General features: G+C 38.9%; 1 protein-coding gene across 1 annotated transcript in view; it reads left to right on the forward strand.

Annotated features, from left to right (window-relative positions):
* The window catches only part of LOC127655585 (kinesin light chain 2-like), a 34,607-nt gene extending 30,862 nt beyond the window's left edge, over nucleotides 1-3,745 (forward strand). The window contains exon 15 of the mRNA XM_052143482.1: nucleotides 1,456-3,745. Within this exon, the coding sequence (XP_051999442.1) occupies nucleotides 1,456-1,539 (84 nt within the window). The 3' untranslated portion in view covers nucleotides 1,540-3,745. The remainder of the gene's footprint in view (nucleotides 1-1,455) is intronic.
* The last annotated feature ends 9,545 nt before the right edge of the window (nucleotides 3,746-13,290 follow it).

The raw sequence follows: 13,290 nt of genomic DNA on the forward strand, positions 1-13,290 counted from the left end.
GATTCCAAAGTTAGAAACATGTTAGAAACAATATATCTCTATGGTTATTTACCAGAGATTATATTATAAAATGATATTGCTTTATCTGTATATTAGGTGCTTACGGCCCATCAGAATAATTCTTAAAATCTTGTAGCACATGCACTTAAAGGCCCTTTGCCACTTGAACCCCATTAATTACTTCTTGCTGGAATCTTATGGAATAATTTTCTATTGTTATTCTGTTCATTTTGACGAAGATGTTTTTTTATGGTGGAACGACAATACGGCGTGGTACAAGAAACTCTTAAGCTGATCAGACCAGTATGTGTGTGTGTGTGTGTGTGTGTGTGTGTGCATGAAACATTTAAATTGGGGCTGTCAATCGATTACATTTTTTTTATTAATTACATGGTATGCCATACATAAATATTTGCTGAGAAAGCCCTTCAGATAACAATAATTCTATCTATCTATCTATCTATCTATCTATCTATCTATCTATCTATCTATCTATCTATCTATCTATCTATCTATCTATCTATCTATCTATCTATCTATCTATCTATCTATCTATTATAAATAGTTATAAATAAAATCTATATATTTAAATAATACAGAAAATTTAAATGCATTACATTATTTAGGCACACAAGTGAACCATTAAAAAAAGATGATACAAAAAGTAGCTTTGATATTGTTTATTTCCTTATTATTAAACATAAGCCTATCATTGACCTACAGTTCACAGCAACCCATTTTGCAATTGAATTCGTCAATTCGTTTATTTAGATTTATTATAAGGGCTTGTCTAAGGTCACGTCAATGCACACCTGCGTAAGACGGACTCTTTTGGAGCGTCTCGTTTGCGTTGCGTCAGAAGCCCACCTTTTTTAGGTCACTGTGTCGAGTTAAACAAAGCTTGAAACTTAGAAAAACCCTGCATTTGGATATGTGATCCATCAAGCTGTGTTTGAACGCAAGAACGTGTTCTCATCTTGTGTTGTCTGCTCTCGGTAAGTGTGGTTTGTTCTCTGTCTGTTTGAGCTGTGCGTTGCATTTACAGCTGGAGTTTTGCTTACTGCCCCCTGGAGAAAACAGGTAGTGCCCATGCTTGAATTGCTTATATGGAAGGAATATTCCTTATTATGGTCCAGGGACATGAATCATTGCGTAAATGTTTTTAACGCATTTTTATATAATTAATCGCACTGAATTAACGCGTTCAATTTACGAGTAATTGATTACAATTGAGCTACAGAAACCCTGATGAGTGAAAATGATACAGAATTATATATTATATTGACAATAATAGTTTTATCAGCAATCTAATTTTGTGAATGGGTCTATAAGAATGTATCGTTTCATTTCAAAAGAATTGTTCACAGTGGATATTTTATCTTGGTGTGTATAGGTCTTTACATTCATTATGTTATATATGTTATAACTTTTAAGCTTTTTCTCTTGTGTTATCAGGAATCTAACAGCGGTTTGTCAGAATCCAGAGGACTGAGCTCCAGTAACGTGGACCTGACCAGACGCAGCTCTCTGGTCAGTTAGAAAATGACTTCTGGACATGGCAGTGCCAAACAGAGAGGCTGTTTGCTATCTACTTGAAATAAAATACAATTAAATTATCCTTATTCATCATTCTCATTAGAAAAAGATATTCAAATTAAAAACATGTCTTTCGTTGTACATTGCCTGTGTAGTCTGAACTAGGCCTGTTTGCTTTACATTAGCGACACTCATTAAAGGTCACAGTAAAAATGCTAATTAAAAAGATAAACGCTAAAACAGCATGATGACGTCTGCCAAACCATATACAGATGATCTGCTCTAGAGTTATCTAGTGGTGAAATTGCATCATAATGGCAAGAGTGGCTCTGCATACTTCGATCAAGTTATATACTGTCTGTACAAAGCATACATTTTCTCTAGGTTTGCCATTTAGAAAATGAAAAGTTCAAAACATTGCATAAAGTAGATGCATAGACACCATGAATGCTAACTGCTTCCACAAAAAGACCTCACAGAGTCGGAATGGTGCGACAATGTTTATAGTAAACACACTTGAGTTACAAAAAAAATGAAATGTACGTCTGGATTTTTAGAAGCTTGAAGAACACCTTCTGTGTTGTATGTATATACTGGTTTAAATTATTTAAAAGTCTTTTGTTTGCAAAATTAGTGCACAAGGATTTTGTTTACACTTTGGAGTGACTAGAAATGATCTGAACGGTAAATTGAAGGATTTTGCTTTATGATCTAAATTCTGTTTTAAGGCAGAGCGCTATTTATTGAGAGTTGTGATTCTGTGACTCTTGAATCAACGTTCAGCTTCATGCAGATCTTTGGCAAATGTGCGTTCATCTTATACGTCTGAATTCGCTTTACTGGAAGTGAACCAACACAAAGTCCTGATGAGGGGTAAAAAATTGATGCTTCATTGGTGGAAAAAAACGCTATAAAAATATAGCACTGGAATATTTCATCAATTTAAAATGTAGCATGTTTTTTAAATGTGCACGCAACCACCAGGATGTCATGAACATCGTATTAAAACTTTGTCTCAAAAAGCCAGATCTTCCAGTTGTTGTTTTAATATTTAATCAGTTTCATGTAAATTCACTCTTAAATATCCGTGAAATGTGCAAATTTTGTGTAGAGCTCATAGCGATCAGTAATAACAAATGTTTTAGTCTACTACATGCTTATACATCTAATCAAAATGTTCCTTATTGAGATCTTTCTCTTATTTTCACGATGATTTATATATGTATTTGATATTGGGTTTATTTGAATGTTTCTGTGTTCAATCATTTCTTTCTGTACTCGTGAATGTCATTATCTTTTGCTTCCAGCCATACAAATTGGTGAATCTCACAAAGTAATTTCAGGGTCATATTTTACCCTATAAATTGCAAAAAGCCTATTTTTAGGATAATTGTAATTAAATTGTCTGATCTTAAAACTCTCAAAGATTCAGTTGTCAGAAGCCTAATGTCCTAGATAAAGGCAACATTTTCTTTATGCAAAATATAGTTTATTTCTTTTGATTTTGGGGGGTGAGATTCATCCAAACAGAATGTACCGCAAAGAGATACTGAATTTTTTAATGCTGTTTAATGTTTTGCTAAACATAAATGAAGGATCTAGAATGTTCTTGAGTGAAATTAGAAAAAATTATGTAATCAAAAGTAAAATATCAGGAGAATGAATGTTGAAATAGCAGTCACAACAAGGCATTGTTAGAGAGAGAAATACAAATATCACTACTGAATGTAAGATATTGTTTTCTCACAATTGTGAGTCGTAACCACAAAAATTCACGTGTGTGAACTCCCACTTGTGTAGTTTCAAACAATTCTGATAAATGATGTGTTTACACTAAAAATGAATGTGAACCCACTTTTGGCTTTGTCCTGTCTGTCATTAAAGCCTACTATGTGTGATTTCTCTCTTGCCACATAATGTTTATAAATGTTTGTCTCGCTTGTAAGATTGTGTTGCAGGTACCAGAGTTGCTCTTGTGCACTGATCTTGAAACAGCACCCCTTTTCTTAGCATTATAGTAAAATACCCATTGCGCTTCACTCAGATCAGTTGTAAAGGGTCACTTCTACCAGCCCTGTAGAATGTAGCCATGCTAGTACTCTAGGTTTCAGTCTGTCGTACTTCTTCCAAGATGGATTTCACTTGTGAAGGGGCCAACCTCATGTACGCTTTAATTAAAGTTTCGAAATAAATGAATTCTGCTTTTCAAACCAAATAAATTTCTCAGTCTGTGTCTTCATTACACCATTAGAGCAACTGGCAAATCTATTGGCTTTAACCCTTTAATGCATACCCTTAGGTCTTTAGTGACCTGGGTCCTCATTTCTCACCTCCTGTACCTCGTCCAATTTTTTTAGTTATGGCCACACCTTTTTTTGCCACACATACAGTGGCAAGAAATGTAAGTGAACCCTTTGGAATTAGCTGGTTTTCTGCATTAATTGGTCATAAAATGTGATCTCATCAAAGTCACAAGTATAGACAAACACAATGTGTTTAAGCTAACAACACACAAACAGTTATAATCTTTCATGTATTCATTGAACACATCCCATTAAACATTCACTGTGCTGTGATCTGCACAATATTCAGAAGGAATTTTGGACAATTCTTCCTTACAGAACTGCTTCAGCTCAGCCATATTCTTAGGATGTCTGGTGTGAAAGGCTATCTTGAGGTCATTACACAGCATCTCTATTGGGCTCTGACTGGGGCACTCCAAAAGGTGGATTTTCTTTTTGAAGAAAATGGCTTTTGAAGCCATTCTGTAGGGGATTTACTTCTTTGTTTTGGGTCATTGTCCTGCTGCTTCACTCAACTTCCACCGAGGGTCAGCTTGCGCACAGCCACCCTGACATTATCCTAAAGTATATTTTGGTAAACTTGGGAATTAATTTTTCTCTCAATTACGGCAAGTGATCCAGGCCCCGAAGCAGCAAAGTAGCCTCAAATCATGATGATCCCTCTGCCGTACTTCATATTCGGGATGTTTTCATGTTTGTATGCAGTGCCCTTTTTACACCATGCGTTGTGCTGTGTGTTCTTCCCAAACAATTCAACGTTAGTTTCATCAGTCCACAAAACTTTTTCCAAGTATTGTTGTGGATTGTCAAGTTGGTCTTTGTCAAGCAATGTTTATGTTGGGAATCACCAGTTTCTTCGCGGTGTCCTGCCATGGACACCATGCCGGTTTTGTGTTTTTTGTATAGTAGACTCATGAACAGAGATGTTAACCAGTTCTAGTGATTCCTTCCTGAAGTCTTTAGCTGTCACTTTACATTTATTTTTTTCCCCACGGTGTGCCCATTGAGTCATCTTGGCTGGACAGCCACTTCTAGGGAGATTAGCCACAGTACTAAATTGTCTCCATTTATAGACAATTTGTCTAACTCTGGACAGATGAATATCTAAGCTTTTCAAAATAACTTTTCCAGCTTTATGCAAAGCAACAATTCTTTATTGTAGGTCTTATTAGATCTCTTTTTATGTGATGCATGGTCCACATCAGCAGATGCTTCTTGTGAATAGCACACTAAAATATTTGAGTTTACTTTTTAAGTCAAAGTTGCTTTAATCCACACTTCCGATCTCGTTTCATTAATAGTATGCCAGGATTTCCAACCACTGACTATAGCTTTTGTTGACGTCATTAGCCTTGGGGTTCACATACATTTTCCAACCTACACTGTGAATATTTGAATGATTAATTCAATATTGAAAACAACAATACAATAATTTGTGTGTTATTAGTTCAAACAGATTAACTAAGAATAGAATGTGTTCATTATTTTAACTTGTGGCTGAAGAGACAAATGTATATATAAATACAGGTAATTTCAAAGGGTTCACATACTTTTTCTTGCCACTGTATAATTATTTCCTCATCTCTTTGATATATGACAAATAAAACTTTAATATCAAAATAAGTTCTATTTTATTATTTTCTAATTATCTTGCAGAGCTGAACTGAATTTGGAGGGCTTTAAATCACCTGTGACTTTAAAGGTTGCCCGCTATGCAAAGTGTATTTTGTTTAGATCAGGCTTTGAGCTTGAATCTGTTTCAACCTGTCTGACTCTGGGTTGCTTGGCAAGTTCAACAAAGTCCAAATGTATACTTCTTACTGGTGTTTGCTAAAGCATCACTATAACCTTTACTCATACTTTGGTTTAGAGGCACTGCTGGAAAAACAGCTTAACCCTCCTGTTATATTCGGGTCATTTTTGACCAGTTTAATAGTATATATTAAATATCTTAAGTTTGGTCAAAATGCCTTTTGGGTTATTCTCAACATTGACTAAATGTATATTTTAAAGTTTGCAATGCCAGAACAAATTACATAGTATTTTGGTGAGGCTTGCTTCTGTTTCACAAATTTGTTAAATTTTATTAACTGATTAGTTCAGTGATCCCTTCTGAAAATGTCACTAGGTGGCGACAAATGAGTGTCTTAAGTGCTGTGAGTGAGACATTGAATCATTTTGAGTCATTCATGAAATCTACCAAGAGACTTTATAGTGTTTAAGCATTAAAAGAAAGCAGATCTATAGTCTTCCTTCAGTCTGAGCATTATTTTTCATCCAAAATGAAAACAATAATAGTCTAATAATAGTGAGTTTCGATAATGTCCTTACCTTCTCTTTTATTAAAATAGTCAGGTTCATTATATTCTGATTTTAACCTTTGTGGGAATTTTTTGGGGATTTGCTAAACTATACATTTTTGGAAAGGTTATTGTATAAGGAGTCAGAAAATCAATGTTTGCATTTGCTCAGATGTCTATATGAAAGCCATATTGAAGTTTAAAAAATGGCCGCCATAAAATTTAAAATTTTAATATCTCAACTTCTGAATAAACTGGAATGTTGATTTTAACTGATAAACCCACACTGTAAGGGTCAAGGAAACCAATGGTGCTAGTTAAAAAGCTACAAGATGTTACCATATTAACCCATAGATGCATAAGTAGGTAAAAAAAAAAATGACCCCGTGTGGTTGTTTTCTTGCAGTATCTTTGTAATGAAAAGTTATCATTTCATATTCCAGCTGTTCAAAAAATAAAGATTTTTTTATATCACTCATTAAAACATTTAATATTTATTGTGGGAATGATTACAAAGACATGCACATTGCAAACCTACTAGAATGCGTGCTGAGAGTGATCCACACACAAAGTAGCAAAGTTCCTGTTGAAAGATATTATTTGCAGTGATTTTTCAAGCCAATGGCTCTTCCTCAGACTTGCTATATCAGAAGTGTCATCCCTTAATAGCATTGTTTTACAGAGCATCTAACACATGTATAGTAACTATTATCTTCATTTTACCTCAGAAAATGTTATACATTTCAACAACATAGTTATACACATATGACTACAGCTAACTAAGCTAGATAATATTACTGTATAGTGTGTGTCATATATGACTTTTGCTCCTCAGACTTCTGATATACAGGGATAGTTGTTGTGGAACACACAACATATTATATCAGCTGTGTCATCCCTCAAGAACATTGTTTTACAGAGCATCTGGTACATGTATAGTAGGTAGCCTTTTTTCTTAATTTTTTCCTCAGAATGTTATATTTCAACAACATATACATTTATGACTGCTGCTAACAGGTCGCTAACATTACTGTATAGTACGTGTCAGTGTCATAAATGACGATTGTTTGAAAGAGTATTTTCCCCTACAAATTAGCCTACTTTATAGTTAGCTAACACTAGCTAACTAGCTAGCTAACATTAGGCTACTGTATGTAGCCTACATTCATAATTATTATTTTGAGAGCATGTGTTATCATATATCATCAAATTACCCTTTGTAGTTAGATATCAACACTAGCTAGCTTGATAATATTCTATGTCCAAGCATGAGTGACAAGTCACACGGTAAAGAAGCGGTATGTCAAGCTGAGGAGTTCATTAACTGGAAGCAGTGCATTTTCTGCCAGTCTGATGATAAAAAGAAAGGAGTCCTGGTCCAACACCCTAGATTAGAGTCCTATGGGCTCATTCTTCAGGTAGTTCAAGAGAGGGCCAGTTTGAACAATGGGGACTATGTCCAATTACAAAGGCGACTGCAGAACTGCACACCAGAAACAATGTGCACAGAGAAGGCAGTCTGGCATCGCTCCTGTCACTCAAGTGCAACTAATAAGGTTGAAATACAACGTGCAAGAGACCGCAATGCACATGCTTTAGCTACAGGACACTACACTTCCAAAAAGCATGGACAAAAAAGAAGAAGCACAGAAATGGATGAGCCAAACCCCTCAACATCTGGTTCTTCATTGCCATTCACATGATCCCATACAAATCCACTGGATAAGGAAGAGTGCTTCTTCTGCCAAAAGGACAATGGCCAGCCACTGTACCAGATCAGGACTGAGAATGCTGGTAAAGATCTCAAAGATGCTGTGGAAAAGTCCCATAATACTGCACTGAAGACAAGGCTGAACACCTGCATATCACCTGGTGATGCACATGCAATCGATGTGAAATACCACAACTCTTGCTGGAGAGAAAATGTGTTCCACGCTCTTCGAGAAACTACCACTAGCAAAACTGCCAAAGAACCCTTTCTACAAAGGTCGAGTCTTCTTGAGCTGATCAACCTTATTGATGTGGAAACACAAAACCAAGCGTATCTTCATATGGATGACACTTATCTCAATTTGATTGGTTCAGAATCTTGGAAACTCATGTACCTGCATTTAGCACAAAATGGCTGAAAGAAAGAATCCTCACTGATTTGCCCACCTGGTGTCTGTTCGTCCAAATAGAAAGAAGCCAGCAGTCCTCTACTCCCCAGATGCATGTGAAGAGGACATGGTTACTACCACAATGACAGCTGGCAAGGAGGAGGAGAACAGCATGAAGACAATCCAGATGTTTCAGCTGAACTACACACCTTAATATATTGGATAATGGTTGGGCCTGCTGAAAAGCTGCAAACTGAAAAGAGAACCAGAGTTGTTGACCAAGCAACATTGACGGTGAGCCAGAATATCATGTATGGGTTCAAATCCTGTGCACAGGTAAAGTACATACCGAGCAGTGAATCCGCATCATTCAGGTCACCCCAAGCAAGAGAGAACCCACAGGTTCTGGGACTAGCACTGACTGTCCACCATAACACACACAACAAGAAGCTGATGAATCTTCTCAATGCTCATGGCTACTCTGTTTCACATGGCCGTGCCCTTCTAATGGAAACTGCTTTGGCCAATGCTGTTGTAGAAAACATCAAAGCACACCAAGGCCTCTATGTACCACCATTCCTGAAGAAGGGACCTTCGTGTTTTTGCAGTAGATAACACAGACTTTGCAGAGGACACTCCCGATGGAAAAGGAACCACTCACGAACGATCACTGCAGTGTACCAGAAGGTTGATCCTTCTAAAGAACCTGTTGCAGAACCTCTGATCATAGGTGATGCATAGAGTCTATCAGTCACTCCATACCATGTAGAGATGCTTCACTGTGACAAGCCAAAACCACAGCTTACCAAGAGGTCAGAACAGTTTGCCATCAACCATGGGATCTCAGAATCCTATCAGCTGACACAGCTAGGATGGGTTTTTGCATCTGCTTTATCAAGAATGAAAGCAGAAGAAACTTCCAGCAACATTCCAGGCTGGGCAGGATACAACTCACTACTGTCTGAAAGCCTTCCCTTGACACAGGTTGGAGCATTGCCACTACTCCCAGAGGTGGCACACGAGTGGTCAACTCTGCTGACTGTGATCATGCAAGAAAATCAGCTGAGGAAGTTGGCAGTTGGGGAAGATCACCCCACGGTCATTACCTTTGACATGGCCCTCTATGAGAAAGTGGTGAAGCTCCTAGATGCCAGACCTGACTTGAAACAAATGGTTGTTCCCTGACTGGGTGAGTTGCATGTTGTCATGGCAGCCCTCAGAGCTCTTGGTGCCTCCATGGAGAACTCTGGCATAGATGATGCCTGGGTGGAAGCTGATGTGTATGGTCCTGCCACGACAAGGCAAATCCTGAAATGCACACACTATAAGCTGAGCTCTCCATGCCCATATCTACTCATATGTAGCACTCTCTGAAATGGCTCTGGAAGAGTTCTTCAAGGACAACTCACAACTGAAAGATGTGTGCCTGAAGGCTACAGAGGGAGAAGAAGCTGCCTGCTCTGAAGGGAAAGACATGAAGGCTGAATCCATGAAGCAAGCAAACAGCACCCTCCTGGAAGCATTGACTACTGCTGAGGTCATCACAGCATTCCAGAAATGGAAGGAACAGAAATCCCAGAATGCAATGTTCAAGGCCATGATGAATTACTTGCATCGTGTGGAAACAATCCTGTCCTTTATAGCGGCAACTCGAATGCTGACCTGGAACTCCATCTACAAGCTGGAGAAGCACTGAGCAAGTTGTTCTTTGCCATGGACCGGATCAAGTACAAGCGACTCTGGCCAAGATACATCGCGAGACATGCATGACTTGAGGACCAATCACCCTCAGACATGGGAGGAACTACGAGCAGGCAATATATCAGTCACCAAGAGTGTCATTCCCTTTGTGTCTGTTGGGGCAGACCATGCATGCGAACACCTGAACAAGCTAATGAAGATTAGCTCTGGGATCATTGGCATCTCCAACAATGCCAATGCCAGACAGAGATTTTTCATGGTCACACCAGAACTTTCTCGTCTGTCAAAAGAGTTCAAGAGTCAGTTTGACACGGAAGCTGACAGAATCACAGAGCATCATGAGCTTGGGCCAAGTGCAGTCAAGAGGGCACATGATACAATCGACAAGATCAAGGCAGCCATACTCAGCCATGGAAACCCCTTTACCAGTGAAGGTGACAACCTGCACAATGTGATCACGCAAGCCTACATCCCAGATGAGTATGTACAACAGATCTTGAATGCTGATGTCACTGGCCAGAAGTTGTATGAAGACTATGTGTCAGAGCCGTATCAATGGAGATGTCAGCCTCTGGGCCCCTGTGAAGAAAGAGAACAACAAGATGTTCCTGTCTGGGAACAAGAAGATTACAGTGAAACTCAGAGACAATACTGTGGATCTGAAGGAGACCAAGGACCTGTTTGCAAGGCTGATGGTACTTGCTAGGTCAAATCGAGACATCAACCAGAAAGAGGCCATAGGAAACTATGAATTCACTCTGACACCAAGGGCACTGTTCGCTCCTGATGGAACAATTCTGCCATGCCATGACAAGTCCAAGTTAATCCATCTACTTGAGAAGCTGACAAAAGAAGACATGCCCCATGAAGACCATCAGCCGCCTCAAGTTGGAAGTTCTACTCACCAAGATGTAATGCATACAGGACTCACAGACCTCACATCTACTGATCAGCCAAGTCGTAAGATAGCACTGGTGGACGGTATAGTGCTTGTGCAGAAGCTGAGCAAAAAACCAGCGACTGTATTGACAGTCAATGATTTGAGTGGCTGCTTCAATGACAGACTGATGCTACTAACACGAGATTATGATGAAATCATCCTTGTGTTTGACACATATAGGGCAGATTCTCTCAAGAGTGCAACTAGAGATAAACGAAGACAAGGAAAAGCTTCTATTCAGTACCAAGTCAGAGATGACACCAGCATCAAACACATCCCAATGAGCAGGTTCCTCTCCCATGACAAGACTAAGAGTGATCTGACTGAATATCTTGCTGCCAAAACTCTGGAGTACAACAAGAGATCCTCCAAGCTGATCATCACATCTGCTTCTGGGCTCACTAGGAGCAACAAAGACCTTGTCTTTGAAGAAAACAACCACGAAGAAGCAGACACATTGCTGATCCACCAGGCTGTGAAACCCACATGATGCACAGTTGGTGTTTTTCTCACCAGATACAGATGTTTTAGTGCTAGTCACAGCAAACTATGATCTCATGTTGAAGAACACATCCATTTCCATGGCCTCTGGTGTTGTGCAGATTGAACCACTGTGGCGAGCTCTAGGTAAAGAAAGAGCAAAGGCTTTGCCAGCCTTCCATGCATTCACTGGGGCTGACAACACAGGAAGGTTCTCCTGCATAGGCAAGACAACCTGGCTGCAGGTCTACCTTAAAGCAGATGAAGATATTGTCAAAGCTCTGCAGATGCTTTTGGATGAAGCAGATGTGACAGAAGGAATGCTGTCAGCCCTGGAATCCTTTATATGTGCAGCTTACTCACCCAAGCGGATCAACATCAAGGCAATCCCTCAACTGCAATGGCATCTCTTCTGCAAACATAGGGCAGAAAGTGACAAGCTCCCTCCAACACTTGGAACTCTGAAGCAGCACATCTTGAGAGTCCATGTCCAAACAAGAGTATGGGCACAGGCAGCCATTGCTCTGCAGGATCCACCACTGGATCCTCTGCAAAACGGATACTTCAAACACTCGGATGGCATGCTCAAACCAGTGATCACAGACGTCCTCCCAGCCCCAAAGGCCATCCTTGAGTTGGTTCAATGCAAGTGTAAATCTGACTGCTCTTCTGGGAGGTGCTCCTGCAGAGCTAAGGACTTAGCTTGTACTGACATGTGTCAGTGCAGCGGCCAGTGCCAGAACGATGATGATTCCCAAGCCGTGATGTATGAAAGCGATGATGATTATGATGATGTATAGAAACTGCATAATTAAAAAGGTTGCTTAATCATACTGTGGTCTAAATGTGCATGTCGATAGTTCCAGAACATCCACGTTTTACATTAGCTAATTTTAAACTCTTCAATAAAAGGAACTCCGAGTTATCTGATCAACTGCTTGTGATGTGTCGTTTTTTTACCCATATTGTGGATGTATTTCAATGGGATGATAAAAAAAAAACATTGTTTTTAAGGAACATGGAATATTAAATGCATACAACTTTTCATTACAATGATATTGCAAGAAAACAACCACACCGGGTACTCTTGTGCTGCGACGTAATATCTGGTTCTGTTGAGGCTTTTTTCCTAACCAATTTAGCCACAATACAGAATAAACATCTAGGATTGTTGTGGTTATTTTCTATGAGTTTATTAAAATATGCTGACCTGGCAGCTTTGAGTGCGTTTTTGTATCTACAGACACTATCCTTCCATGCACCATGAAATACTACTAATTTAGTATTTTTCCACATGCGCTCCATTTTACGAGCTGCTCTCTTGAGAGCATGAGTGTGATCATTGTACCATGGTGCAGGGCTTATTTCTTTAATCGAAGTGGGGCGACAATATCAAGAGTGCTAGAGAAGACTGCATTTAAATTGTTTGTTACTTCATCAAGTTCTTCTGGGCTTTGGGGTTTATTGAGTGTATGAGATCGATATGGAAGATTATTAGTGAAGCTATCTTTAGTGGTCGAAAGAATAGTTCTACCTGAATGATAGCGTGGTGTAAATTGAGTAACATTAGTTGATTGCAGCATACAAGAGACGAGGTAATGATCCGAGATGTCATCGCTCTGCTACAGAATTTCGACATTATCAACATCAACTCCATATGAAAGAATTAAATCTAGCGTATGATTATGGCGATGAGTTGGTCCTGTTACATTTTGTCTGACTCCAAGAGAGTTGAGAATATCGATAAATGCTAATCCCAACGTATCATTTTCATTATCTATGTGAATGTTGAAGTCACCAACAATTAAAGCTCTATCTACAGTAACTACAAGATCTGATAAAAAATTCCTTCACTAAGGAAATCAGAATAAGGCCCGGGTGATCTATACACTGTAGCAAGGGTAAAAGACGACAGAGATTTTTTATTTATA

Source organism: Xyrauchen texanus, chromosome 2 (genome assembly GCF_025860055.1).
Source record: "Xyrauchen texanus isolate HMW12.3.18 chromosome 2, RBS_HiC_50CHRs, whole genome shotgun sequence".
Classification (NCBI taxonomy): Eukaryota; Metazoa; Chordata; class Actinopteri; order Cypriniformes; family Catostomidae; genus Xyrauchen; species Xyrauchen texanus.